This window comes from Erythranthe guttata, chromosome 3 (genome assembly GCF_056151865.1).
Source record: "Erythranthe guttata isolate IM_541 chromosome 3, IM_541, whole genome shotgun sequence".
NCBI lineage: Eukaryota > Viridiplantae > Streptophyta > Magnoliopsida > Lamiales > Phrymaceae > Erythranthe > Erythranthe guttata.
In genome coordinates this window covers 4703528-4730100 of record NC_142535.1, presented here as the reverse complement: position 1 = coordinate 4730100, position 26573 = coordinate 4703528, and the positions used below count along the sequence as shown (strand labels likewise).

The window sequence follows — 26573 nt, the reverse complement described above, 5'->3', positions numbered from 1 at the left end:
GTCAAGACATAGAACACACTTCAGAATACAAGAATGAACAAAATAAGAAACAAGGTTATATTTCCTTATACTTGAACTCGTATATTCTTATTTTGTTTGAAATCGTTTAGTATATCTACAACACGTGATCAGCACGAATTGCTCTACCATATTCCTTCAACCGGTAAGGATCATAGGTTTAATATATCACCCTCTATGAAGCTCAATCTATTTTGGAGAGGTAAAATGTCTGTATTATAGGTTTCTTATTCTCTATTGATAAATAATCAAGGTAAAGGAAATAAGATGGATAGAATATGGAAATACCATCTCACTTTTTCATTCCAAATGTTTCAAAGAATTTACATCATATATATATGGTTACATTTGGTAACCCTAATTGATTAGAGAGTGACACGTGTATATTAATAATTATTCAGTGTATTTGTGCCGTTAGAGTGAGAGTGCTCCTTTGTGGTTGGTGTAATGCTATCATGCCCCCTCAAGCCAAACTGGGAAGGGACGCCGACGAGGCTCGAACGAAGAAGAGTGGACCAAGTTATTGATAAAGGCTTTGTGAAAATGTCTGCTAATTGGTCTTTGCTGGAAAGAAATGAGACTTCCAGTGCTTTTGCATGAATCCGATCCCGTACAAAGTTATAATCTATGTCCACATGCTTTGTTCGAGAATGAAAGATTGGATTCTTTGAAAGTTAAGTTGCACCCATATTATCACAAAATAGAATCGGAGGTGAAGAAGTAATCCCCAATTATGTGATAAGTGATTGCACCCAAAGTAATTCACAAGTTACATTTGCGAGAGCCTTGTATTCGACTTCAGTACTAGATCGGGCAATGGTGGCCTGTTTCTTGTAGCTCCAAGAGACAATACTACGACCAAAGAATATACAAAAGCCACCTGTAGATTTTCTATCATCAGGGGAACCGCCCCAATCGGCATCGGTATAGGCTGTTAAGGTATGAGTTTGAGACGCCGAAGGACTACCAATGGGATAGGCAAGGAGAGTGCATGTATATAAAAGCAAGATCAGGGCGAGTGAATAATAGATATTGCAGACTTCCAACAATACCCGATATATGATTTAAGGATGGATCTTCAAATGAGGGAGAATCAAAGGCAGTTCAACGTATTCGCTATTTGCAGAAAAGATCAAGAATGCACTTCCTTTGAGATAAAAATAGACCCGAAGAATCACGGGAACACTTCAAGCCGAGGAAATAATGCAACTCACCCATATTTTGCACCGGAAAATCATTACTGAGGGATTTGATCAAGTTCGCAATAGCGGACGAGGAAGAACCAGTTACAACTATATCATCAACATAGACAAGGAAAAAGAGAACTATAGAATCATTCCGATAAATAAACAATGAAGCATCAGATTTTGAAGCAGTAAATCCCAATTCAAGAAATTTAGAACTCAACCGAGCAAACCACGCTCGGCGGGGGATGTTTAAGCTCAATTCAACTTCCACACATAACTTGGAAAATCAGGATGAACAAAGCCAGGAGGTTGTACCATAAATACAGAATCATCAAGGTGTCCATGTAACAAGGCATTCTGAATGTCTAGCTGAGTGATGGGCTAATTACACGATGTAGCAATTGACAATACTAACCTTATTGATGTCGGTTTGACCACAAGGCTGAATGTCTCGGTATAATCCAAAGTTTATAATCCAAAACCTTCTAACTGCTAGTAGCCTTTAGCTACCAGTCGCTCTTTCCGGCGCTCAATAGAACCATCGACAAGAAATTTGGTTTTAAAAATCCAACGACAACCAACAATATTTTGGTTTGGAGATGACGGGACCAAGGACAACGTTTGAGTTTTCATTAGAGCATCAAATTCATTTTGCATAGCTAAACGCCATTCAGGATTTTGGTATGGTACGACTTTTAGCATTCGGACCCGTAGGTAATAGCGGAAACACCAAACGGATTATAGTGTAAAAGTTCGACTGCACCGGCGGTTGTAAAATCTCATTGTCTATTAGTATGGGATCGCTCGTATGGTTATGGATAGGCGCGATGTAACCCGACAGCTGCCATATGCCGTATCAATATCACCCTCCCCAAAGAACTCGAAATCTGAAGATAGATTTGAAAACAATGTCATGCAACGAAAAAACTGAAAACTCTGAAATTAACAAGTATGTCAGAGCAGACTATTCTATATCACCACAACCTGGGGATTGACATAACTGAAGGCAACGGTCGAGGAAAGGAAAATCAAATCTCAATTAGTAAAACAGGGAGAAGATTCTTCATATAAGCACAGTGTGGGATCAAACTCGAAGCACTTTCTTGTACCCTGAAAATAACCAAACCCTGACTAGAGAAAACATTGATCCGACCCAAAATTGTATGATTATACATCCACACATATTGCTACATAACCGAAAATTGTACGATGGACTTATCACGAGACACGTACAATACTATATTGGTTCAAAAGAGACCCTTTTTTTCTTTTTGTGGATAAGAAATCATATATATTCATTGAGAATGAGAAAACAAGGAAAGACAATGGGTTCAATATCGACCTCTACCAAAAATATTGAATAGAAAAAAATCGGATACAAAACCGTTTGCAATTCCAGTTCCAAAAATTTCAGAATTTAAAAATTAAGAACACCTTATAAAAATCAATAACATGAATTCCACAGATAGTTGGAAAAAAAAAAAAAAAAAAAACGAGATCTAAGAAAGCAAAGATTACGAGTTATTACGATGCAGAACTTATGCAACATCCATTTCATGCATGACGCAAAGACTAAAATTCCATTTCTAACGAAAATTTAGAAAAATGGGAAAATTTCACAGTCAGATTTTCTCGGCCCTCCTCCTTTACCCGGGCTTGGGACCGGCTGTGCTGAGCAAATAAAATAATGCAGGCACAGGCGGAGTTACACGAATAAACCTATATATATAACTAGCAACACTAAAACACACACATAATCACAGATAGATAGAAGCAAGGAAAATGTACGTACCCTTCCAGACAACAAATATTAAGGCTGAGAAATAGTTTGATTCATATACGATAATAGATTGGATAAAAGCTTGTAAAAACTTTTGTACTCGTTTCAATCATTCATTTCCCTTTTCTATCTTCTAATTATTGTGGAGAACATTAGAGATAAAGGAAATACCTCATGTGAAAAAAAATACCAAAGTCGTATCAGAGACAAATCCAAGAGGACATGAATTTTATCAAATAAGGTAACTAATACTTACACATTTACGCAGAAACAAACCTTAATCAAATAAATTCACTGAGACTTGAAAAATGCATCACTTTAGCATATTACCAGTGTTAGATAAGAACATCAACTCACAATCTGCAAAAGACAATTTCACGCACTTGAAAATTCAAAACAGCAGAGCAGCAAATCACGATGAAGAACTGACCAAGAACTGTGTAGAATGGTAATCCAAAACATATTCAATAGATTTTAAACATCCTCAAAACAGCAGAGCTGCAAATCTAATATCTCCTCATAAGAATCACAACATGCGAGCAGAAACCGAAGCCCTAACAGTCAACTTCAAATACGGCAGCCACTTGACAACAGTTGTGATATTAAGTCTAATGTATCATAACATCAACAAATTCCTACACGAGGTTTATTATTCGGAGATGCATAGTGACAACTTAGCTTGTGTAGAAAGATTGCCAAGAAGAAAAAACCAAATCTTCGTAGATGCATATTACTCGATGCATATAAAACCAAAAAGAGATCTTCAAGGCCACAATAAAGAATACTACTCACTTGATCTGCAGAAGAAGCACGTTCCACCAGTAGTGCATTATCTGACCAACTAAAAAGCACACACAATTCCAGTGCCAAATAACAGAGAAACCGATAGAAACAAAACTCTGCAGAAACCTTGCGAATAAACCAAAGAACACCATACACGAAGGCACATTGGGGGGCGTCTTATTGCTATTCATGATCTCATATTTTGTAGTGAAGTTCATGAGGCAAGTTAATATGATAAAAGTGTCTCCTGGAATCGAGAAATTCATGATAGGGATTTACTTTCCAAAGAAAAATGAAGTGAATAAAAACCACAGCTCCGTAAATGTGAACCAACAAAAGATAAAAAGTTAATAACCAACAAGTAAAAGAAGAGTTAAAATTCTCAACACATAGTAGGCAAAGTTCAGTTATGAATAAGATTTTCAGCCTCTAGTTTCAAGCCCAAGAGAATATCAATGTCAACAGTCATTTTAGTAGTCATACCGAACTGCAATTCTACTAGATTACTTGGAAAAGTGAATTTCAGACAAATAGAGACTTCAACCATGCTAATTTCAGTTTATGATTCCGATCAAAACTAATGGATTGAAACTAGTGGAGCTAGGATGGCATGTTAATTAAGAAGAATGCAAGAAACAGGTTTAAAATGCCACTATTGAAAATAAATTTTATATTCGGCAAGTTTATGAAACTATAAAATAAATATCCGAATTCAAATCAGTACATTATTACTTGTAATTTATGAATTATATAAATCTGGATCAGTAGAATCCTAAAAAACTAGAGGACGAACATAAAAAATAGATTATAGGTAGCAGAAGTAAAAGATTAAACGCGGAACATGCAGACTAAGCAGAGGTGAGGGAATTTTATCCTTGGTGAGAGCATTTTATATAGCTACCATCATGAATTCTAGCCAAGATTTTATAAACAGATAAAATCTAGCTGTAATCATCCATAAATTATAAATTATAATTTAAATTATCCTATCCAAGATTAGAAAGTTTTATAGATTATAAATTTCTAATGTCTATATGTAGAAAAAGGAAAAAGGTTAACTCCATTTTTTTTTCCTATTAACTAACTTGGCAAGTAAGAATGATATCAAAATTTGCTTTGAAAGGCCAAAAAAGGGGTTTGGCTAAAGGAAATATATCCAAAAAAGGATGATGATATAATTAATAATTAATCAAACCAATTTAGACGGAAATAGGACAGACAAATTGTGATCAACATTAAAAAAAAACAGAAACTCAAACCTACAAATAATATAATAACTAATAATAAATTTACTTTAGGACATTTTTACGACTGCTTTCAAAATCTAAGGCAAGAAACAAAACTCTGTGCAGAAACAAAAGAACACCATACATGAAGACACGGGGGGGGGGGGGGGGGGGGGGGGGGGGGGGTGTCTTATTGCAATTCATGATCTCATATTTTGTAGTGAAGTTCACGAGGGAAGTTAATATGACAGAAGTGTCTCCTGGAATCGTTGAATTCATAATAGGGATTAACTGAAGACTGACAAAGAAAAATAAAGTGAATGAAAAATCACAGCTCCGGAAAAGCGAACTACCGAGAGATAAAAAGTCAATAACCAACAAGCAAAAGAAGAGACAAAATTATTAACACATAATAGGCAGAAGTTAAGTTATGAATAAGAAAACATCAGTGTCAACAGTCGTTTTAGTAGTCATACCGAATCGCAATTTTACTAGATTACTTAGAAAAGTGAATTTCGAAAAAATAGACTTCAGCCATGCTAATTTAAGTTTATGATTCCCATCAAAACTAATGGATTGAAACTAGTGGAGCTAGGATGGCATGATAATTAAGAACAATGCAAGAAACAGATATAAAATGCAACTATTAAAAATAAATTTTATATTCGGCAAGTTTATGAAAATATAAAATTCAAATTCAAAAATTAAAATCAGTACATTATAATTTATAATTTATGAATTATATAAATTTGGATCACTAGAATCCTAAAAAACTCAACAGAGAACATGCAGCCTAAGCAGATATGAGAGAATTTTATCCTTAGTGTAAGCGTATCATATAGTTACCGTCATGAATTCTAGCCAAGATATTATAAACAGATCAAAATCTAGCTGCAATCATCTATAAATTATAATTTATAATTTAAATTATCCTATTCAAGATTAGAAAAGTTAATAAATTAAATATTATAGATTATTCAATTATAAAAGGAGCGTAGAGCTATAAATATGCCATTATGATTACCTTAAATCCTGCTAAGGAAACTGAGAAACCAGCATAACACCATCAACTCAGCAACCCAGAGCTCTAGGAGATACTAAGAAGACGAACTCAAACATACAGCTAGTTTTACTAAACAATAAATACACAACCAAACAAGCCACAAAAAGAAACCAGAGTATATGAAGAGAAAGTTCAAGAAGCCACACGTAATTCGATTATACATTACAAAGTCTAAATGTAGAAAGATGAAAAAAGTTAACTGGGATCTTTGAGAGAACTATATAAACTCCATGGTTTTTTCGCATAAAAAAGTTAACTAATCTTGGCAAGTACGAATGATATCAAAATTTCGGGGGGTATGTTTCCTATTATCTAAGATTTTTTAGAGAACTATATAATCTCCATGCTCTTTTTTTTCCCATAACAGTTAACTAGGATTTCATCAGTGCTTTTGGGGAATATATTTCCTATTAATTAATCTTGGCAAGTACTTATGATATCAAAATTTGCTTCCAAAGGCCGAAAAAAGGGTGTGATCGGGTAGAGCAATTACAACAGCAATTTAATGAAACCAGTTTAGGCAGAAATAGGACAGACAAATTGCATTACAAGAAAAAAAGAACATTGTGATCAGACAAATAAATAACTAAAATCAACAGTAAGAAGGAAGAACAGATTACCTGAACCTGGATGAGTCCAATTACTCTAGAAGCATTAAAATGGTAAGTAAACACATGTTTGTTTCAAGCAGAGAACAGAAATCACAAAATGAAACATCGACGTACTGATGAGGTATTATCACACAAGGGAGCAGAAGTCCTATGAAGTAAATAAATCAAAAATTAGTTATTTTTCCTGTTGTGCCTTGATCCAACTGCATTTAATAGACAAGATAGAAAAAAACATCTAGGTGGTGATGGATATTAGCACAAAGGTAATAGAAATACTATGAAACAAACAAATCATAAAAATACATCAACTTCCCCATTATGTCGTGATCCAATCAGTAGCTAAGACTCTAAACCTCAAATCCAACTGCATGCAAAATGAAACAGACAAGGACCGAGTAAAAACACAGAAGGTAAAAGAAGTCCGATGAAATAAATAAATCATTAATTAGATCTTCCCCGTTATATCCCGACCCACAAGAATCTAAAAACCTCAGACCGAACTGCAATTTAAAGGACAAATCAGATTTAAAAATCAGGCAACACCATGTACGAAGGGGGTATTAGAACACAATATGGAAATGATAGTCCTATGAAATAAATATATCACTAATTATATTCGCTTCCCCATTATGTCTCGATCCGTTAGCAGCTTTTACGATAAGACTCTAAACCTCAGATCCAACTGCATTTACCAGAAAAGACAAAATAAAACATCTAGGTAGTGACACGAAAAGGTAATAGAATTCCTAGGGAACAAATAAATGAAAAATTAGATCATCTTCCCCATTATGTCTTGATCCCAACAATAGCTTTAAGGTGAGCCACTAAACTCAGAACAACTGCAAGCAATGAAACATCTAGGTAGAGAGGGGGAATTAACAAACAAGAAGTAATAGAAGTCCTAAGAAATAAACAAATCAGAAATTAGTTATCTTCCCCATTAACTCTTTGTCCCATCAATGGCTTCAGACAAGACTCTAAACCTCAAATTCAACTGCATATAATAGAAAAGAGAGAATAGAACATCCAGGTGGAGAAGGGTGTATTACAACAGAATAAGGGAATAAGATTATCTTCCCTATTATGTATCAATCCCATCAGCAAGACTGTAAACGTTAGATCCAACTGTATTAACCAGACAAGACGAAATAAAACATCTAGCTAGTGAGGGATATTAGCACACAAAAAGTAACAAATATATCAAAAATAAGAGCATCTTCCCCATTACGTCTCGACCCCAAGTTCCCAACAATAGCTTCAAGGCGGGGAGGGTGAATTAGCGAACAAGAAGGAATAGAAGTCCTACGAATAAACAAATCACCAATTAGTTATCTTCCTCATTATCTATTGTCCCATCAATGGCTTCAGACAAGACTCTAAACCTCAGATTATTAGCACTAACAAAGGGAATAGAATTCCCAAGAAAAAGATCAATCATATGTTAGATCTTCCCCATTATGTCCCGGCAAGTAGCTTTAAGATAAAACTGAACCTACGATTGGTCACGGCAGACCAAAACATCCAAGTATGAATATCCCCTTATCACACAAGTTAAATTATCGTCCTCGTTATTTCCCGTTCCAATAGCTTTAAGATACGACTCTAAACATCCAATCCAACTGCAAAACAGATAAAACATCCAGAGATGGAGGGGGTACAAGCACAAAATAAGAGATTGGCTGTCTTCCCCTTATGTTCATGCCCATCAGGTGGTAAGATAATACTCCAAGCCTCAGATCCAACTGTATTTACCAGACAGGACAAAATAAATCACCTAGGTTGCGAGGGGATAATAGATCCATGAAATTAAAAATCACAAATTAGATTATCTTCCCCATTATGTTCGACCTCATTAATAACTTCAAGATAAGACTCCAAACACGAGATCCAACTGCATGCAATGGACAAACCAATGGAACATCCAGGTGGGGAGGGGGCATTAGCACACAAGAAAGGAATAAAAATCCAACGACATCCCATCAGTCATCCAAATTGTATATAACGGACAAACCCTGAGCACACAATAAATCAAAAAATCAATTATCTTTTCCATAATGCTTCAATCCATTCAATAGCTTTAAGATAAGACTCTACACATCATATCCAACTGCATTTACTCAGGTCTCTTGCTTAAGAGAGAGGTGACCTATCCACATGATCCATAAGAGGCTGAAGTCTAGTAAAATTAGATTTTCATCATTCCAGAAGTTAGCTTTAGAAAATAAAGATGAAACTAGCATAACTTCCCAAAGACCACAAATCAAAGGTACCAAATGATTGATCGACCAGTCATTTTTGTTGCAAGTTTCTGCAAATAGAAAGGAAAAACGAAATAGATCTGAAATGTAAAAAGAATAGATTATGGAGGGAATCATAAGAATATACAACTATTGTACTCACCACCACTTGCCGATCAACACAGCCCAATCCATTCTATGTAGCAACCAAACTTCTCAAAACATAACACGAAATTGTCATACAAGCAAATTCACGAAAAGACCGAGAAATGCTTAGAGCTCAAAACACTTGCCTTTATCCAGAAAACAAATCAAATCAGCCAACAACCAGACCAGGGTGGGAAAACATGAACCAAATCCAAACCACGGGATATTAAAACGCACATCACCTCATAACCAAACATCATAAATATCTTGCCCGATCAATTATCATTCAAACAAGACCAGCAAAACTACCCAATCAGAACCACAAATAGACAGGCACAAAAGAGCTTTGGATAAAACACAAGGTAGATTATCTTCCCCATTAAGTTTCCATCACATCTGTAGCTTTACATAAGACTCTGAAGCTCATATCCAACTGCATTTTCCAACCGTTTGCTTAAGCGATAGGTGACCCTGTGCAAACGGTCCAAGGATACATTTAAGATCAGATTCGTCATTCCTATAGCACATGTAGTTTCAGAGAGTAAAATGGAACTACGACAACTTCCCTTAAACCACAAAAAAGGATACTAGTAGGACGCCTAAATAAATTATCTTCCTAATTAGGCAATAGATGATAGGCAATAGATGATCCTGTCCAAAGGGTACATTAGTGCTTGTAAAATCAAATTTACTAATCGAGTTGCAGAGTCAGTTTAAAATAATATTAGATGGAACTAGCAACACTTTTCTTTAAACCCCAAAACAGAGGTCCACCATCACTTTTGTTGCAAATGCCTGCAAACAGAAAGTAAAAGAAGAACAGAGGATTTAAAGATTGATTTGAAAGCAATATGATTGTATAAACTAGTAATATGAATATTGGACGAAAAGGTGACGGTTGAGGGAGACATAAGAAAATACTATCTCAAAAGTACCGTAGACGCATCTCACTAAGCCTTCAACCAGAAGCAAGAAAACAGTTAGCTTTAGAAAAACAAGGAACACTGAGTCTTCAAACGGCGTAAAGAAGAAGCAATTCTTTAGATGAGACAGATTAAACAGGTAGAGACTCTTTCATGGTAATTATAAGCATGTACCAGATACTCCGATTCCCCTGAGCCAAAAACATCTTACGTGGTAACCAAACTTCTCAGGACTCCACAAAAAACTGTCATATAAGCAAAACAAGGATAAGGAAAAATACTCAAACTTGAAGCTTCGTCTTCTCATGATTTATTATTGTTTCCGTCGAAGTCTATGTCATCTCATAAAAGAAAATAGAAAAAATAGTGAACCGTAACCAAACATCATGACACATGCCGTATCAAAATCACCCAAGTAAGAACAGGAAATACTATGGTCGTATGAAGTAAAAATCTGAAAATCGAATGACAAGGATGATGATCACATTAAGAATATGTAATCTGGAACTGACAAAATCATATCCAACAGTAGACTCCACTAGAACCCACTGAGCAACATATTACACAATCAGAAACAAAAGAAAGATCCATAAGCTAATTAAATCACAAAATAAATTATCTTCCCATCAGATCGAACCGGGATCTCTAGCTTAAGCAATTGACGATCCTATCCACAGTATTCAGGTGTACATAAGCTCCTATCCACACTATCCATGTGTGCGTAAGCTCTAGTAAAATGAGATCCATCGTTCTACTTGCACATTTAGCTTAGCTCCATAAAATAAAGATGAGACGAAGCACAACCTTCCTAAAACCACAAAACAGAAAGTACCAAACAGTAATAAAGCGAATTGATAGCCACAAAAATGTTTGTTGGAAATTTCTGCAAACAAGTAGGAAAAGCAGTAAAGGTATTTAAAATAGATTATAAAAAAACTTGTGATATAAAGTTAGAAAAATAAGGAGGATGAGGGAGAGAGAGAGAAAGCAAGATTGAACCATATCTGGAACTGACGGGTGTCTCAGAGCTGAATCCCTACTTTAATACAACACCTGTGGATCAACACAGTCCAAAGCAAAGGTCGAAAGTCGAGAAATATCATATCTTGCACATATATATATCATAAGGAGAATCAAATCTTAATCGGCAGAACAGAGAGAAGGTTCTTCATATGAGACAAATAGGTTGAACATCCAGTGGCAGACGAAATTTTACCGGACACTCTGTTTAGAATTGTCATATAAACACAATCATGACGAGGGGAGAATATACTCGTATTCAAAGCGCTTTCTTCTACAAGGAATCTTTTTGAAAAAAATCAAATCAGCCGATTACCGAAACCCTGGCAAGAGAAAACACAATCCAAACGCAAAACCCATGATAATAAACCACTTGTTAATGCATACGAAAACCACACCTAATACCTCGCCGGATCAAAATTACCAAAATAAAACCAATTCAGAATCACAATCAGACGAACGACCCCGAATCGATGACGATCCAATTGTCAAACCGGCAAAATAACCCCAAATAAAATCAAATCAGGACCACAATCAGACGGTATCGCGAAAGAGAAGAAAAAACACGCGATGGATAAACATTGAATTGAATTGCGCAAGTTTCATAGCGACGATGATACATATAATCTAGAAAAACGGAGACGACAAATAAACAAAAGCAATAATCAAACAAAACTCTAAAATCCACAGATAACCAACAAAGACGAGAGACGAAGGAATGAGTTACGGTTGTAGGAGGGGACGGGTATTTATAGAAGAGTCGGTGTTGAGTGGATGGCTGAGATTAATCGGATCAAAGGTACCAAATGGTTGGACAACCACCGTCATTTTTGTTGCAAGTTTCTGCAAATAGAAAGGAAAAACGAAATAGGATTTGAAATGTAAAAAAGAATAGATTATGGAGGGATTCATAAGAATATAAAATTTGGCATCACTATCGTACTCACCACCACTCGTTGTTCAACACAGCCCAAATCATACTATGTAGCAACCGAACTTCTCAACACATAACACGAAATTGCCATACAAGCAAATTCACGAAAAGGCGGAGAAAAGCCCAAAGCTCGAAACACTTTCCTTTTTCCAGAAATCCTATGACCGCGCGGAAAACAAAATCAAACCAGCCAACAACGAGACGAGGATGGGAAAATATGAACCAAATCCAAACCACGGGATATTAAATTGCATATCACTCCATCACCAAACATCATAAATACCTTGCCGGATCAATTATCATTCATAGAAGACCTTGACAGCACCACAGAGAAAAGAAACATATAAGACACGCTCCCGATAATTAGACTGTAAGACCAGCAAAACCACCCAAATCAGAACCACAAACAGAAAGGCACGAAAGAGCTTTAGATAAAACACAAGTTAGATTATATTCCCCATTAAGTATCCATCACATCTGTAGCTTTACATAAGAGACTCTGAAGCTCATTTTCCAACGGTTTGCAAAGGGTCCAACGATATATGTAAAATCAGATTCATCATTCCTATAGCACATGTAGTTTCAGATATTAAAATTGAACTAAGACACTTCCCTTAAGCCACAGAAGAAAGGTACTGACTGGTAGGACAGCTAAATAAATTATCTTTCCGCGTAGTCAATAGGCCAGAGTAATGTAGATGGAACTAGCAAAAACTTTCTTTAAACAGAAGGCCTACCATCATTTTTGTAGCAAATGTCTGCAGACAGAAAGGAAAAGAAGAACAGGGGATTTGAAGATTGATTTGCAAGTAATATGACCGTATAAAGTAGTAATATGAAAATTGAGGGAGCCGTTAGAAAATACTCTCTCAAAGAATCTGAGACGCATCTCAATAAGCCACTACCTGCTGCCGATCAACACATTTTGCAACCAGAAGCAAGAAAGTTTTCATGAGATAAATAAATCAGAAATTAAATTATCTTCCCCGTCATGTTGTCCGTAAATCAGACTCAACCTCAGATCCAACTGCACTAATCCATCTTTTGCTGAAGCAATGGGTTATCCTGTCCAAAGATGGAACTACAGCAGACCCCCTAAAATACACAAACAAAAGTTACCAAATGGGAGGACATCCACCATCAATTTTCGAGAGGAAAAGCAAAACCGGGATAAGGAGAAAATACTCAAACTTGAAGCTGTTTCTTCTACCAAAAATCATATTTTAACCATTTCCTTCGAAGTCTATGCCATCTCGTAAAAGAAAACCAAACCAACGGACAAGAGAAATCATAATCCAAACCCACACAATCGAAAAATAGACAAAATAGTGGCCGATAAGGAAACATCATACCACATGCCGTATCAAAATCACCCAAATAGATTTGAAAACATATGGTCATATTTCAAAATTGAATGAGAAGGATGATGATTACATAAGAATATACAATCTGGAACTGACAAAAACCCACTGATCGATAAGCTAATTAAATCACAAAATAAATTATCTTGCCATCATCAGTTCCAACCGAGATCTCTAGCTTAAGCAATTGGCGATCCTATCCACAGTATTCAGTTGTACTTAAGCTCTTTATCCAGGTATACATACGCTCTAGTAAAATCAGATCCTCGTTCTACTTGCACAGTTAGCTTAGCTCCATAAATAAAGATGAAACACAACCTTCCTAAAACAACAAAACAGAAAGTAACAAATAGTAATAAAGTAGTAAAGCAGTAAAGGGATTTAAAAGATACATTAAAAAAATTGTGATATAAAGTTAGAAAAATAAGGAGAGAGAGAGAGAGAGAGATTGAAATATCTGGAACTGACGGGAGTTTCAGAGCTGAGTTCCTACTTTATTACCACAACTGATGATCAACACAGTCGAAAGCAACGGTTGGTTCTTCAGATGAGACAAATAGGTTGAACCGTCCAGTAGCAGATCAAAATAGCAGTCAAAAGGACGAAACTTTACCGGACACTCTGTTTAGAATTGTCATATAAACACAATTAAGGTTGACAAAGCGCTTTCTTCTACAAGGAATCTTGTTCAAACAAGGTTGACGAAAATCAAATCAGCCGATTACCAAACCCTGGCAAGATAAAACACAATCCAAACGCAAAACCACTAGTTGATGCATACCTAATACCTCGCCCGATCAAAATCACCAAAAGAAAACCAATTCAGAATCACAATCAGACCGCCTCGCAAAGATACGACGACCCCGAATCCATGACGATACGATTGTCAAACCGGCAAAATAACCCCAAATAAAATCAAATCAGGACCACAATCAGACGGCATCGCAAAAGTGAAGAAAAAAAACACGCGACGGATAATCATTGAATTGAATTGCGCAGGTTTCATAGCGACGATGATACATATAATCTAAGAAATAAACAAAACCAATAATCAAAAACAAAACTCTAATCCTCAGATAACCAACGAAGACGAGAGACGAAGGAATGAGTTACGGTTGTAGGAGGGGACGGGTATTTATAGAAGACTCGGTGTTGAGTGGACGGCTGAGATTAATCTGATCGGAGGGTCAGAACTCCTTGTCCGTTACGCATATTAGTATTTTATTCGTTTTTTTTTTTTTAATTTAAATATTTTCCAAATATGAGGCCACCTCCACACGTTTCCAGAATTTCACTCCCCCTTGCTTTGTGAGTTTGACTTTTTGACGGTTTCCAAAATCTTTGGACTCTTGAGTACAATTAAGAATATATATATATATAGAGCAAATGACAAATAGGACCATGACAAAAGCACTTAATTAAAAGAGGGACATCCAACTTTTTTGTCTTTCAAATAAATCTAGCACATTCAAACTTATTTGCAAATAAGGAAAATCCTTTTATATATACCAAAATTACCCCTAATTCATTGAAACCCAATTCAACTCCAATTTCATGATTTACACCCCAATTTCATCAATTAACCCGCCACCACCGGAGACCGTCGGTCGCCGTCGTTGACCGGCGTTGACTTTTTTTTTTTTTTTGAAAAACTTTTTTTCCCCAGAATTTTTTTTCAGGCCGGTCAACTGCCGTTGACCGCGGTCTCCGGCGTTGACTTTTTTTATTTTGTTTTTTTTCATTTTGTTTTTTCTTTAAAAAAATATTTTAATTAATATTACTGTCTTGGCTGCTAAATTACTGTCTCCGGCAGTTATTTAACTGTCGGAGACAGTAATTGAACAATAAATTGACTTTTTTTTTTCTTCAAAAATATTTTAATTAATATTACTGTCTTTGCTACTAAATTACTGTCTCCAACAGTTATTTAATTGTCGGAGAGAGTAATTTAACTGTTAATTGATTTTTTTTTTAAATATTTTAATTAATATTACTGTATTTGTTGCTAAATTACTGTCTCCAACAGTTATTCTACTGTCGGATACAGTAATTTAACTGTTAATTGACTTTTTTATTCTTAAAAAAAAATTTAATTAATAGTACTGTATTCGTTGTTAAATTACTCTCTCCAGCAGTTATTTAACTGTCGGAGACAGTAATTTAACTGTTAATTGACTTTTTTTTTTTTTGAATTTTTTTTCTTGAAAACAATTATTTTAATTAATATTACTGTCTTGGCTGCTAAATTACTATCTCCAACAGTAATTTAACTATCTTAGACAATAATATTAATAATATTACTGTTCGGGAAAATAATATTCATAATATTACTGTCCCAAACAGTAATATACAGTCTGAGACAGTAATTTAGAAGCCAAGACAGTAATATTAATTAAAATATTTTTTTCTAAGAAAAATAAAATTCAAAAAAAAAAAAAAGAGTCAAGGGCCGGAAAAAAATTTCAGGAAAAAAAATTTCAAAAAAAAAAAAAAAAAGAGTCAACGCCGGAATCTGGCCGGAAAAAAAAAATGATTTTCTGAAAAAAAAAATATTTTGGGGGTTAATGGGATATATTTGTTTAAATCCGGGGTCAATGTGTAATTTTAAGGAAGTTAGAGCATAATGAATGAAATTGATAAGAATTATATTATGGAGGGTATTTTAGACTAAGGACATGGGGATGAGTTTAATTGAGAGACTGTTTTTTTTGTGGACCAAAATGCATTTAAGTCCCATGTGATGGGCCTTTTTGTCATTCGCCCTAGTTTTATATGGTAAATAAGTTTTTTTTTTTTTTTAATTTATAGAAATTATATGGTAAATAAGTTATTAATTAGGGGTAATATGCTAAGAGCCCCTCAAATGAAACTTAATTTGAACTAAATAACAAGTTCAAATACAATCTTTTAATTAAATCCTTAATTTAAAACAATATATGACATACATCTTTAATTATTTTTTTATCCCTAAATTACCCTTATAACCTAAATATTTTAATCTACATATTCATTCACGTTTTTTTAATTAAATTTATTTTTATTTCTTCACCCCTCATTCTCTCTCTATCCCCTCCCTCTCCCGTCTCTTTCTTTCTCTCATTTTCTCTCCCTCTCTCCATCGCTTTCTTTCTTTCTCTCTCTCTTTTTTTTTCTCTTTTTCTCCCCCTCTCTCTGTTCCTCTGGACTAGTTTTGTTTTTTGTTTGGAGAAGCAAACAAGGGTGGCGCCGGACGAGAAGGCGGCGGCTACGGTGAAGGCGCCGACGAAGTGGGTAGCGGTGGCGCGTCAGATCTATGGTGGCGGCTATGGATCTGAAGCGGCAATGGAATGCGTAGCGGAGGCGGCTTCGAGGGTGACGCTGGCCCAGCGACGGCGCTCGGAGTTCGAGAATGGTGTTGGTGGTGCTGTGAAGCGCGGGTAGGTGATGGCAGCGTGGGTGGGGTGGTGGTATCCTTAGAGGCGTAGATGGGGATGGGTGGCCTTTGGTGTCACGAATTTAGGGTTTGGTGGGTGCATCTAGGGTTTGGTGGGATGAATCACAATTTTTCGATTTTATTTCTATGGGTTACTATGGGTGTCTGACGGCTAGGGTTAAAAGGAGAAACTAGGGTTTTAAGATTATGCTATCACAAATGTCTATGGATTACTACGGGTTACTATGGATTACTACGGGTTACTACGGATTACTACAGTTTTCTATAGATGTCTATACATGATTGAGACCGATTTTTTTTTTTCAAATTCATAATTTTCAATATCACGTACGCAGAAAATAATGGAAAAAATAGATTCCTAAAATACTGAAAAAATACGAAAATCAATAAAAAAAAAAATAAATGTGTTGTACGTAAAAAAAGTAATAAAAAAATGTTCAATGCAGAATGAAAATATTAAATGAATAATAAAAAATGATAAACGCAGTTTAACCGTTACTTGATGCAAATTTCATATTTTGTGTGTGGAGGGCATTTTTGGAATAAAAGTTATGAAGGATGTGAAGCAAATGTTTAGTTAGACTTGTCATTTAGTTCTAATAAGTTTTGTCACCAGGGACCTATATCCTAAGACCCCTAATTATATATATATAGGTAGATTATGAAGATTTTTTTTCTTACTTTTCAGCCTAAAAAAAATCTCGATTTAAAATGCTTCCCGTACTTCTAATTATCCAAATTCATGCATTTCATCTTTTACGTCCAAACACTAGAAGATATATTTTTCTAGAACCACTTGTTGATGCCACCGGGGTGTTACATAATAAAGTAAAAAAATTGGCCAAGTAATAAATTCTATTTACATCAAGATTGTAAAAAGCGGTAATCGGGTCGGAGGCGGTTAGGCATCAACCCACGATTGATCGGTATGGTGGTGATTAATCGGTGATAAATCGAAAAATAAATCATTTTTAAAATTTAATATAATATATTTCTAAATATTATTTATAAATACTCAAAACATATATAAATATGTATTTAAACATAGTTATATCTCCATCGTGTATATATATCCAAATAACATAATAAACGTTTAATAATAATAAGACCATAATACATAAAAATCTTTATAATATATAAATAAAAAGGTAGATTTTTGGAATTTAAATTTATTCTTGAACATTCCTGGCATACATCGTTAGGTACTTTAACAATAATAAATAACATAAACAAAATAAAGTATAAACTCATATTATTTTATTAAAATCCCAAATATTTATTTTGACCGATTTTTGGCACCGAAATTTGACCCGCCTTCAACGTTGGCCTCAGACCGCCTAAAACCGCCTCACAGGCAAAAACCCAATTTTTAAAACATTTACACTAAAATCGTAAAGGTTTGGGACGCCTGCGCCTTGGAGACCGATTAATCAGCCGTCTCGATCGAATTTTAGAACACTGATTTATATCATAAAAATGTAAAGGTAAAAAAGTAACTACGCTACATAAACTAACAGTGTTAGAGATTTTAGGGTTGACTGTTAAGTTGAGGGGCAATTTTGTCGCATTTTGTAGTATGGGGGGTGGGGGGGGGGGGGGGGGGTTTATATACGACATTGATAATAGTATAGAGGTGCAGTTTGTATTTAACCCTAAAAAATATCAGTACTCTGGGGTGGAAATTTGAACGGAATTTTGGATTGTCGTCGATTCCTATCCAAAAATATTAGAATTTGGAACCCTTTTATCTTCCTATTTTTTCGATTATTGTTTGAACAGAATCGGAATCGCATATAAAATATCAAAAATTCTGATTTTCGATCCGATTTTAGTTTTGAAATATATAATATAATTTTTCATTTATACTATTTTTGGTTGGAAATACCTTTACGCAAGTGCACGCATCGTACAAGTAATATAGTGGACAAAAAGTCCGAGTATCGGTCCCACGAGGAATACTCAACTATCTAATTCTAAGCGCTAGATTATTACAATTATGTTCAAGCCTACCCTACACAGTCAAATATGGAGAAGATTAACTAAAATAAACTAAAATATAAAACACAAATAAAAAGCAAGCAAAAACAAGAAACAAATAGCACGAAGATTTATCAATTGAAAAAGCACTAGAATTTTATCTTCACCCTATGTGATTATTGATCTTCCAATTCTGTCAATTATGCAAGCAAATTATATGGATTGCTAATCTAAGATGCTAATTTGAGCGAGATACGCGACTGATAATTTCTTCATCTCCACCATTGTGTGGAGGGGCTCGTTGGCGAGAGGCGTTGCCTCTTGCAAGTGAACGTGGGTCTTGTCAACCAGTTCGTGCATCATGGCGATGAGTGGATTGTTGCATCTGAGACCTAGGGTTAGAGGTGGATACGTTATCCGGTGGCGGTGGAGGTCGTTGTGCCACGGGTGGAGTTGCATGGGGAGCGTTAACTTCCGCTGTGGCGATGTATTGTGCCATTGCTTCAATGGCATCACGAGCTGAAGCTTCCGCAATCATGTGCTGGAGGGCCTCTTCAGTTATCTGAACCGTTCGAGGAGCGCACAGTGGTGGATCATGTGGGGGATTTATCTAAACACCACGAGGAGGATTCTAATTACAAGGAGGAAGTGGCAAACCAGAGCCTCCGCAAGGTGAGAGGTTGTTAGCATTGTCTCGTTCTCTTCGAGAAGATGACTCAGGGACATCATGCACACTACTTGATCTTGTACGCATTCCCACATACGACGCCATTATGATGATGCAATAAATAGATCATCTTAAGTAGTTGAGGTAGAAGGAGCTGGGAGAGCAAAGTGGATCACTGCTCACGTGTTAGATGGTCCTGAGATATCTGCAAACAGAGAACACGTGAACTAGGCCGGGGGTTGATCCGACAGAAACCCCTCCGACGCTCAAGTCAGACGTGCTGATAGTAGAAATAGTTGAAAGGATACGAATTGTAGAATTGTCCGGATAATAGGGCGTACCTTTAATAAATGAGTTAAATCGTTATTTATATCTTGTCGATTGGGCTGAGGCTAATTTCTTGGGCCCAAACCATATTTGAAGGTGATTGAGCTTTCGTAATAGTGTTCTTCTAAAGCGGGCTCGTGGCCCAGTAGATAGAGAAACCCAATGGGCCTACAATTTCTTTGTCTAATGGGCCACGAACCCAATATTTAAGACCACTATCACCGAGGCCCAATCACCTTCAAGTAAGGTTTGGGCCCGACAATCTCAACTAAGCTATAAATAAAGGTTTGAACTCAATCCTTAAGGTACGCCCTATTATCCAAATAATACTAGGGGTCATATTCTCCCAACTATTTCCACTATCCGCACTCTAACTTGAGCGTCGTAGGAATTTCCGCCGGATCAACCCCCGGCCTAGTTCACGTGTTCTTTGTTCGCAGGTATCTCAGGGCCATCTAGCACGTGAGCGATGACCCACTTTACTTTCCCAGCTCCCTCAATCTCAACTATCTAAGGTGATCTATTTTTAGCATCATCAATTAATTTCATTTATTTAATTGATCATAATCATGAAGTAAAGTGAATGAAAATTGTCTTGAGTAAATGGTTAAAGATCAAAAGATGCGCGCTCGATGTGATCGAGTGATATGACTAGTCTGGGTTTATGTGTCCACAAATATTACTTTTGGGGACATTTAGTTAATCAAATTATTTGAACCAAAAACCAAATAATAAAATATTTGGCCAAAACCAAATTAATTAAGTATTTTTCACAATTCCTCTTTCCGACAAACAAGTAAGTATTTTTTGTTTACGCATATTATTATTAATTACACCAACAATCATAAGACAATAATTTTTTCATATCTGTAACATCTGCGGAAAATAATTGGTTTTCAAAAACCTTTAACAATTTAAGAAAATGCTCTTTACGGTTTAACTATTGCTATTTACCGTTCAAAGCAAAAAACAGTTTATCTCTCTAAAACCCCTAAAATTCGAAATTCTCTCCAAAACCACCCCATTCCAAAATTTTCAGAAATTTTTTTTTTTCGAAAAACATCGAATTCAACCAATTTCAGGGCTTGGGCTTCGATTTTTTCAGGTAATTTCAACACCTACATGTGTTAAAAGCCATACAAATCGATTTGTAGGGCTTTGAAAATTTTCGGACATAATGCACGAACGCCCAAGTCGGGCGCCGGCTGCCTGAACGGACGCCCAATTTGGGCGTCTGTTCAGGCAGCCGGCGCCCGACTTGGGCGTGGAATCAATGTTTGGACGCCCGGTTTGGGCGTTTCCCGGGCGAACCGGCGCCCGGTCCAGGCGTCGGTTCGGCCGGGAAACGCCCAAACCGGGCGTTCGATTTAATTTTTTATTTATTTATTTATTTTTTTTTCTGATTTAAAATAAATATTTTTTTTTCTGAATTAAAATAAGTTAGTAAATTTAATATAATTTCGGTAATTCAATGAAATTATAATAATTTTATGTTTACAGGATGTCTAATTGGGCGAAAAAATTCGGACTGCGAAAAGGGAAAGGACCCCTGATTCGTCCTCCTGCAGATCCGGTGGAGGAGACTACTGCGGAACGGGAGGGAAGGACACATAATAGAAATGTTACTAGTTCTAAACGTCGTGGGGAACGCACTGGTGCTTTTGTACCCCCACGTACGATGATTGAGGAGGAGACAGAGACAGAGGCCGAGCAGGAGATGGATGCACACATGGATGCATATATGCATCCGCATGAGTATGAGTACGATCCACAACTACGCTTTCAACAGAAGTATCAGTTTCCGGTGCCGGATTTTCCATCCGATGACGATTACGAGGATGTTCCGCCTCCTGTCCCGATGGGTGGTAATTTCGATGGTTCTAATCCTGTCTCGAGGTCCCGTACTGCTCCGAGAAAAAAACTTCCTTCTCGACCTTGGATGTTGACTGGTGAGACACCCGGTGGACCTAAATACGCTCACTTGATTCCGAGTTTTGGAGCACATATTGCCTACGACATTTGGGAGGGAAAGGTAATACTTATTAATATTAATAAATTTTGTTTATAATATTTACACTTGATTGTGGTATACTTATATATGAATATATCTTTAACAGGGTCGACATATGGTTAAATTACGGTCGCACGCGAAGTGTACTTGGCCAGGCCCCGACGACGATGATTGTGTCTCACTACTGGAGAGTACGGGCTTGTATCACTTGCGTGATTGTTCGCTGCCTCAGCACAATAACCCACTAATAGAGGCTTTTATTGAGAGGTGGCAGCCAGACACCAACAGTTTTCACATGCCATTCGGTGAGATGACAATCACCCTCCACGACGTGCATTTCATCATGGGTTTGCGAGTTAGTGGAATTCGCCCTTACGTTTGGATGGATAAGGCCGACGCGATCCAGCTTGGTGCGAGAGCTTTCGGTGTCGACCCCGCACTTATGGAGCAGTGGTGGTATGGTGGCGGACCCCGGTTAGATGATTTGGAGGTGAAATATGGCGACAATTCTACCTTTCCTTCCGCGTATCGGGTACGAGCATATATTGCATACTTGTTGTTGTTGTTGTTGTTGTTGTTGTTGTTGTTGTTGTTGTTGTTGTTGTTGTTGTTGTTGTTGTTGTTGTTGTTGTTGTTGTTGTTGTTGTTGTTTGTTGTTGTTGTTGTTGTTGTTGTTGTTGTTGTTGTTGTTGTTGTTGTTGTTGTTGTTGTTGTTGTTGTTGTTGTTGTTGTTGTTGTTGTTGTTGTTGTTGTTGTTGTTGTTGTTGTTGTTGTTGTTGTTGTTGTTGTTGTTGTTGTTGTTGTTGTTGTTGTTGTTGTTGTTGTTGTTGTTGTTGTTGTTGTTGTTGTTGTTGTTGTTGTTGTTGTTGTTGTTGTTGTTGTTGTTGTTGTTGTTGTTGTTGTTGTTGTTGTTGTTGTTAATTTTGCCGTATTATTATTTCCCGTACTGTAGTGTTGGATATATGAGTATTTTCCGTGTTTCCGGCCTCCGATGGTTAACGCACATGTTACGGGAGAGCCGTGGTGTAAACGGTGGCAGGTGATACATCATATTCCTAAGGACGAGGATATACTTGTAGATTATCGTAGACGTCTCGATTCGATGCGTCCGTCAGATGCAAGTATCTATGTGTATTATATAATCGTAGACGTCTCGATTCGATACATCATTTTATATTAATTATGCTTATTAATATATGTGTATTATTAAATGAATGTAGGTGAATTGGACGCCATTTGGATTGAAAGTGGCATCTGAAGTTGGAAAGACGGTTCATCACGGGACTATTCGATGGATGGATACGGTCGAGCCTTATATGCTCGATAGAGTTTTGTGTCAGTTCGGGTTTCGGCAGATTAAACCGGCGGACCCAATTCGTCCGCTAAAAGGTGCTAAGAGGGAGAGAAAAATAGCATCTTACAAGGTTAACTATGAGCCCGGCGATCAGATGTGGAGTATCCCCCACACGCACATGCTTAGTCGAGATTACTATGGTCGTCCGGCGCGTCCAGCTTGGGATTCGGATCCGGAGTATATGCCGTGGTATCTAGACCACACCCACGTCCGTGTACATCCTAGTACCGAGCCGGTTGAGAGAGCGGAACCATCTGCAGTTCCGGCTATATATGACCTCACCCGAGTGTTGCATCCGTACTTCTACGATAACTTGCCTCCGTCTTCTATTCCAGGATATCGGCGTATGCCCGATGACTTCTTCAGGACGATCCAGGACATGTGCGCCCCATTCGCTGAGTATCTACAGTTGGACCGTGCTGATGCTGACGATCGGGATGCAGGACCCTCTCAGGGGCGACATTCTCACCGCAGGCGTAGGACGAGGGATACTTAGGTGTTCAGGACCTGATTTTCGTTTTTTAAGCTAAATTTATGTTTAGGTGTTCACGACCTGATTTTCGTTTTTTAAGCTAAATTTATGTTTAGGTGTTCAGGACCTGATTTTCGTTTTTTAAGCTAAATTTATGTTTAATAAAATATGTTGTAACCATAACCTGATTTTCGTTTATTATTCTTATTATTATTATTATTATTATTATTATTATTATTATTATTATTATTATTATTATTATTATTATTATTATTATTATTATTATTATTATTATTATTATTATTATTATTATTATTATTATTATTATTATTATTATTATTATTATTATTATTATTATTATTATTATTATTATTATTATTATTATTATTATTATTATTATTATTATTATTATTATTATTATTATTATTATTATTATTATTATTATTATTATTATTATTATTATTATTATTATTATTATTATTATTATTATTATTATTATTATTATTATTATTATTATTATTATTATTATTATTATTATTATTATTATTATTATTATTATTATTATTATTATTATTATTATTATTATTATTATTATTATTATTATTATTATTGTTATTATTATTATTATTATTATTATTGTTATTATTATTATTATTAGAACATAATATAATAATAATAATAATAATAATAATAATAATAATAATAATAATAATAATAATAATAATAATAATAACATAGTAATATTTATTATAACATCATAACATAATAATAATAACATACAATGTCAATAGTAATACATTCATTTCAACAAAATAAACAAAACTAAATCAAACACTATTAAGAATATCCCACATTTCACGTCGACTCCGCAACGCCTCTGGTAGATATGCAACACTATTATTGCTATACCTCGCCCACTGTCTATCAAACGGAGGAAGCGGACAATTATCATTCATCTTCACATACACAAAGTGGCTTCCTGATTCAAGAAATAGTATAGTCATCTCGTAAGATAACTGTGAAACACCTTCGGGAGCCCAAAGTGGTAAATAAGTCTGATTGCCCAAGCTGCTAGCCGACAAGACCAACGCGTTGTAATATGTTGCCACAACCACGCCCACGTCCGTGATAGTCATCCACTTCTCATAGGGTGCTGGGGCGTTGTCCCAATAAGCGACACTCGCCAACACCCGATACACTAAATTACCACCACCGAAATAATCCTCGAAGAACTCTTCGTGTGTTTTAATACAGTTATAAACATCCATTCTAACATCCATCCAATCATCCTCGTGGTTCTTCACTGCACACGCGACGCTTTGATAACCACAATTACCATCCCCTTGAACGTCCGTCCACGTCACAACCTCCGGAACAAGGCAGAAATGAAGTTGTCGCATCTAAGGGGGTCGGGGAATTTGACCTATTGCGGGTCCACTCACGGTCGATGAACGAGCACGACCACGGCTAGATCTCTCAGAAGATGAACCACGCCCTCTGTTGCCTCGTGATCGTCCTCGTCCTCGTCCTCGTCCAGACTCTTCACCTTCTCCCGGAAATAATGGAAACTCATGCCCTGACCAATCCCTCTGTGTAGAGTTCGTCCGCGGTCTACCTCTCGGGCAGTCTAGTACTGGTGGCTCATTCATTTCCATAGCCTCGGGATGCATTCGTTCAAAAATGACATCTGTCACGTCCGTGATCTCAATTTCTGACCGCTCACGCAAATCATTCATTAACCCTTCTAGCCTGATGGACATTCTCGTTTTCCCCCGTATAGGTCACAAGTCAAAAAAATCTTTTTTTTAGGACTGCTTCTTTTTACTATTTTCACAAAAAGACCTCTTGCAACGAACCTCACCCAAACCACTACCTCATCCTTCGAGTCAAACAACTGAGTAGTGGTAAAATAATCGGTATGATCAACTTCAATTGTAGACGTATCGTCCTGAAAAAAACGTAAAAAAATTGATTTAAAAAAAAAAAAAAAAAAGGGTTTAAAACGCAAAAGCCCAACTCGGGCGCCCGAAGGTGCAGTGCACGCCCATGTTGGGCGTGCAGTTGGCCTACAAACGCCCAAAATGGGCGTGTAACAGCCAACTGCACGCCCAACATGGGCGTGCACTGCACTGTCGGGCGCCCGAGATGGGCTTTTGAATGTTTACCCCATTTTTTTCGATCGAAAAGACGGAATTTTTACCTCGCTGTGTCCGCTATCCAGATCTTCATCCGATGAACTCATTTATGTTCGTATATCACACCAATAAGAATGATTTGTGAAGAAATCGTCTTGAGAGCGATTTTTTTTAGAGAGAGAGAGTGTCTTTGAACGGTAAATAGCAATTTTCAAACGGTAAAAAGCAAATCCCACAATTTATTATGTTTCAAACCTAGTGTTTATTAATATTTTCTTAATTGTCTGTGTAAATATGTTCTGTATATGTAATTATATGTTTGGGTGAATATACAATTTTGTTGATAGAATATTTGACTTGATATAGCAATATTGTCTGGTTTCGAAATCTGCAAAACCATTTATATTCAATTAATTTAATCAAATGAAATTTTGACTTGTGAGTAAAATAAAGTCAATTCATATTGAAATAAACTGGAAAAGAGCATGGTCCAGAAGACTCTGCATACGTCATCTTGAGTTTTGAATATTCTATATATTCATAATGTCTACTTGGTTAAGAGGAAGTTTTAAAGTAAAATACAAGACATAAATTCCAGAGGTAAGAAATTTTGATTATAAAATATGTATTAAATAATTCTAACTATTATTTGAACCATTTGTGTAGATGGCTTCAATCAATGATACCACCCCTAAGGTTGTCGGCGCGGCCAAAAAACCAAACAAGTTCACGGGCACGGACTTTGATACTTGGAAGAACAAAATGTTTTTCTACCTTACTACCATGAATTTGGCTAAATTTTTCAATGAGGAGGCACCTAAGGCAAAGGAAGGAGAAAATCCCGAAAAGAACAAGAAAGTCTTCCTAGTCATTGATGCGTGCATTCACTCTGATTTCCTATGCCGTA

General features: G+C 36.2%; 1 protein-coding gene and 1 long non-coding RNA gene across 3 annotated transcripts; both read right to left on the bottom strand.

The window, feature by feature from the left end:
- Positions 1 to 7935: 7935 nt before the first annotated feature.
- Positions 7936 to 13823, bottom strand: LOC148771596 (uncharacterized). 2 transcript variants are annotated; one of them, XR_016030230.1, is made up of 3 exons: positions 10150 to 13823; positions 9069 to 9847; positions 7936 to 8976 (listed from the first exon to the last, which is right to left on the bottom strand). It is a non-coding gene; the product is annotated as an uncharacterized LOC148771596 (long non-coding RNA). The 2 variants fall into 2 exon arrangements; XR_016030231.1 differs by having other exon boundaries at positions 8230 to 9847; positions 10150 to 11838; positions 11943 to 13823.
- A 10535-nt stretch (positions 13824 to 24358) lies between these two features.
- LOC148771595 (uncharacterized) lies at positions 24359 to 24931 on the bottom strand. Its single transcript, XM_088815128.1, has one exon. It carries the CDS (start codon positions 24929 to 24931, stop codon positions 24359 to 24361), a length of 573 nt encoding a protein of 190 aa, XP_088671254.1.
- Between the last annotated feature and the right edge of the window lie 1642 nt (positions 24932 to 26573).

What these genes read in the sequence shown, in the direction of transcription:
- LOC148771595 (XM_088815128.1), bottom strand. Translation starts at nt 24,931, where the DNA reads ATGCGACAACTTCATTTCTGCCTTGTTCCGGAGGTTGTGACGTGGACG.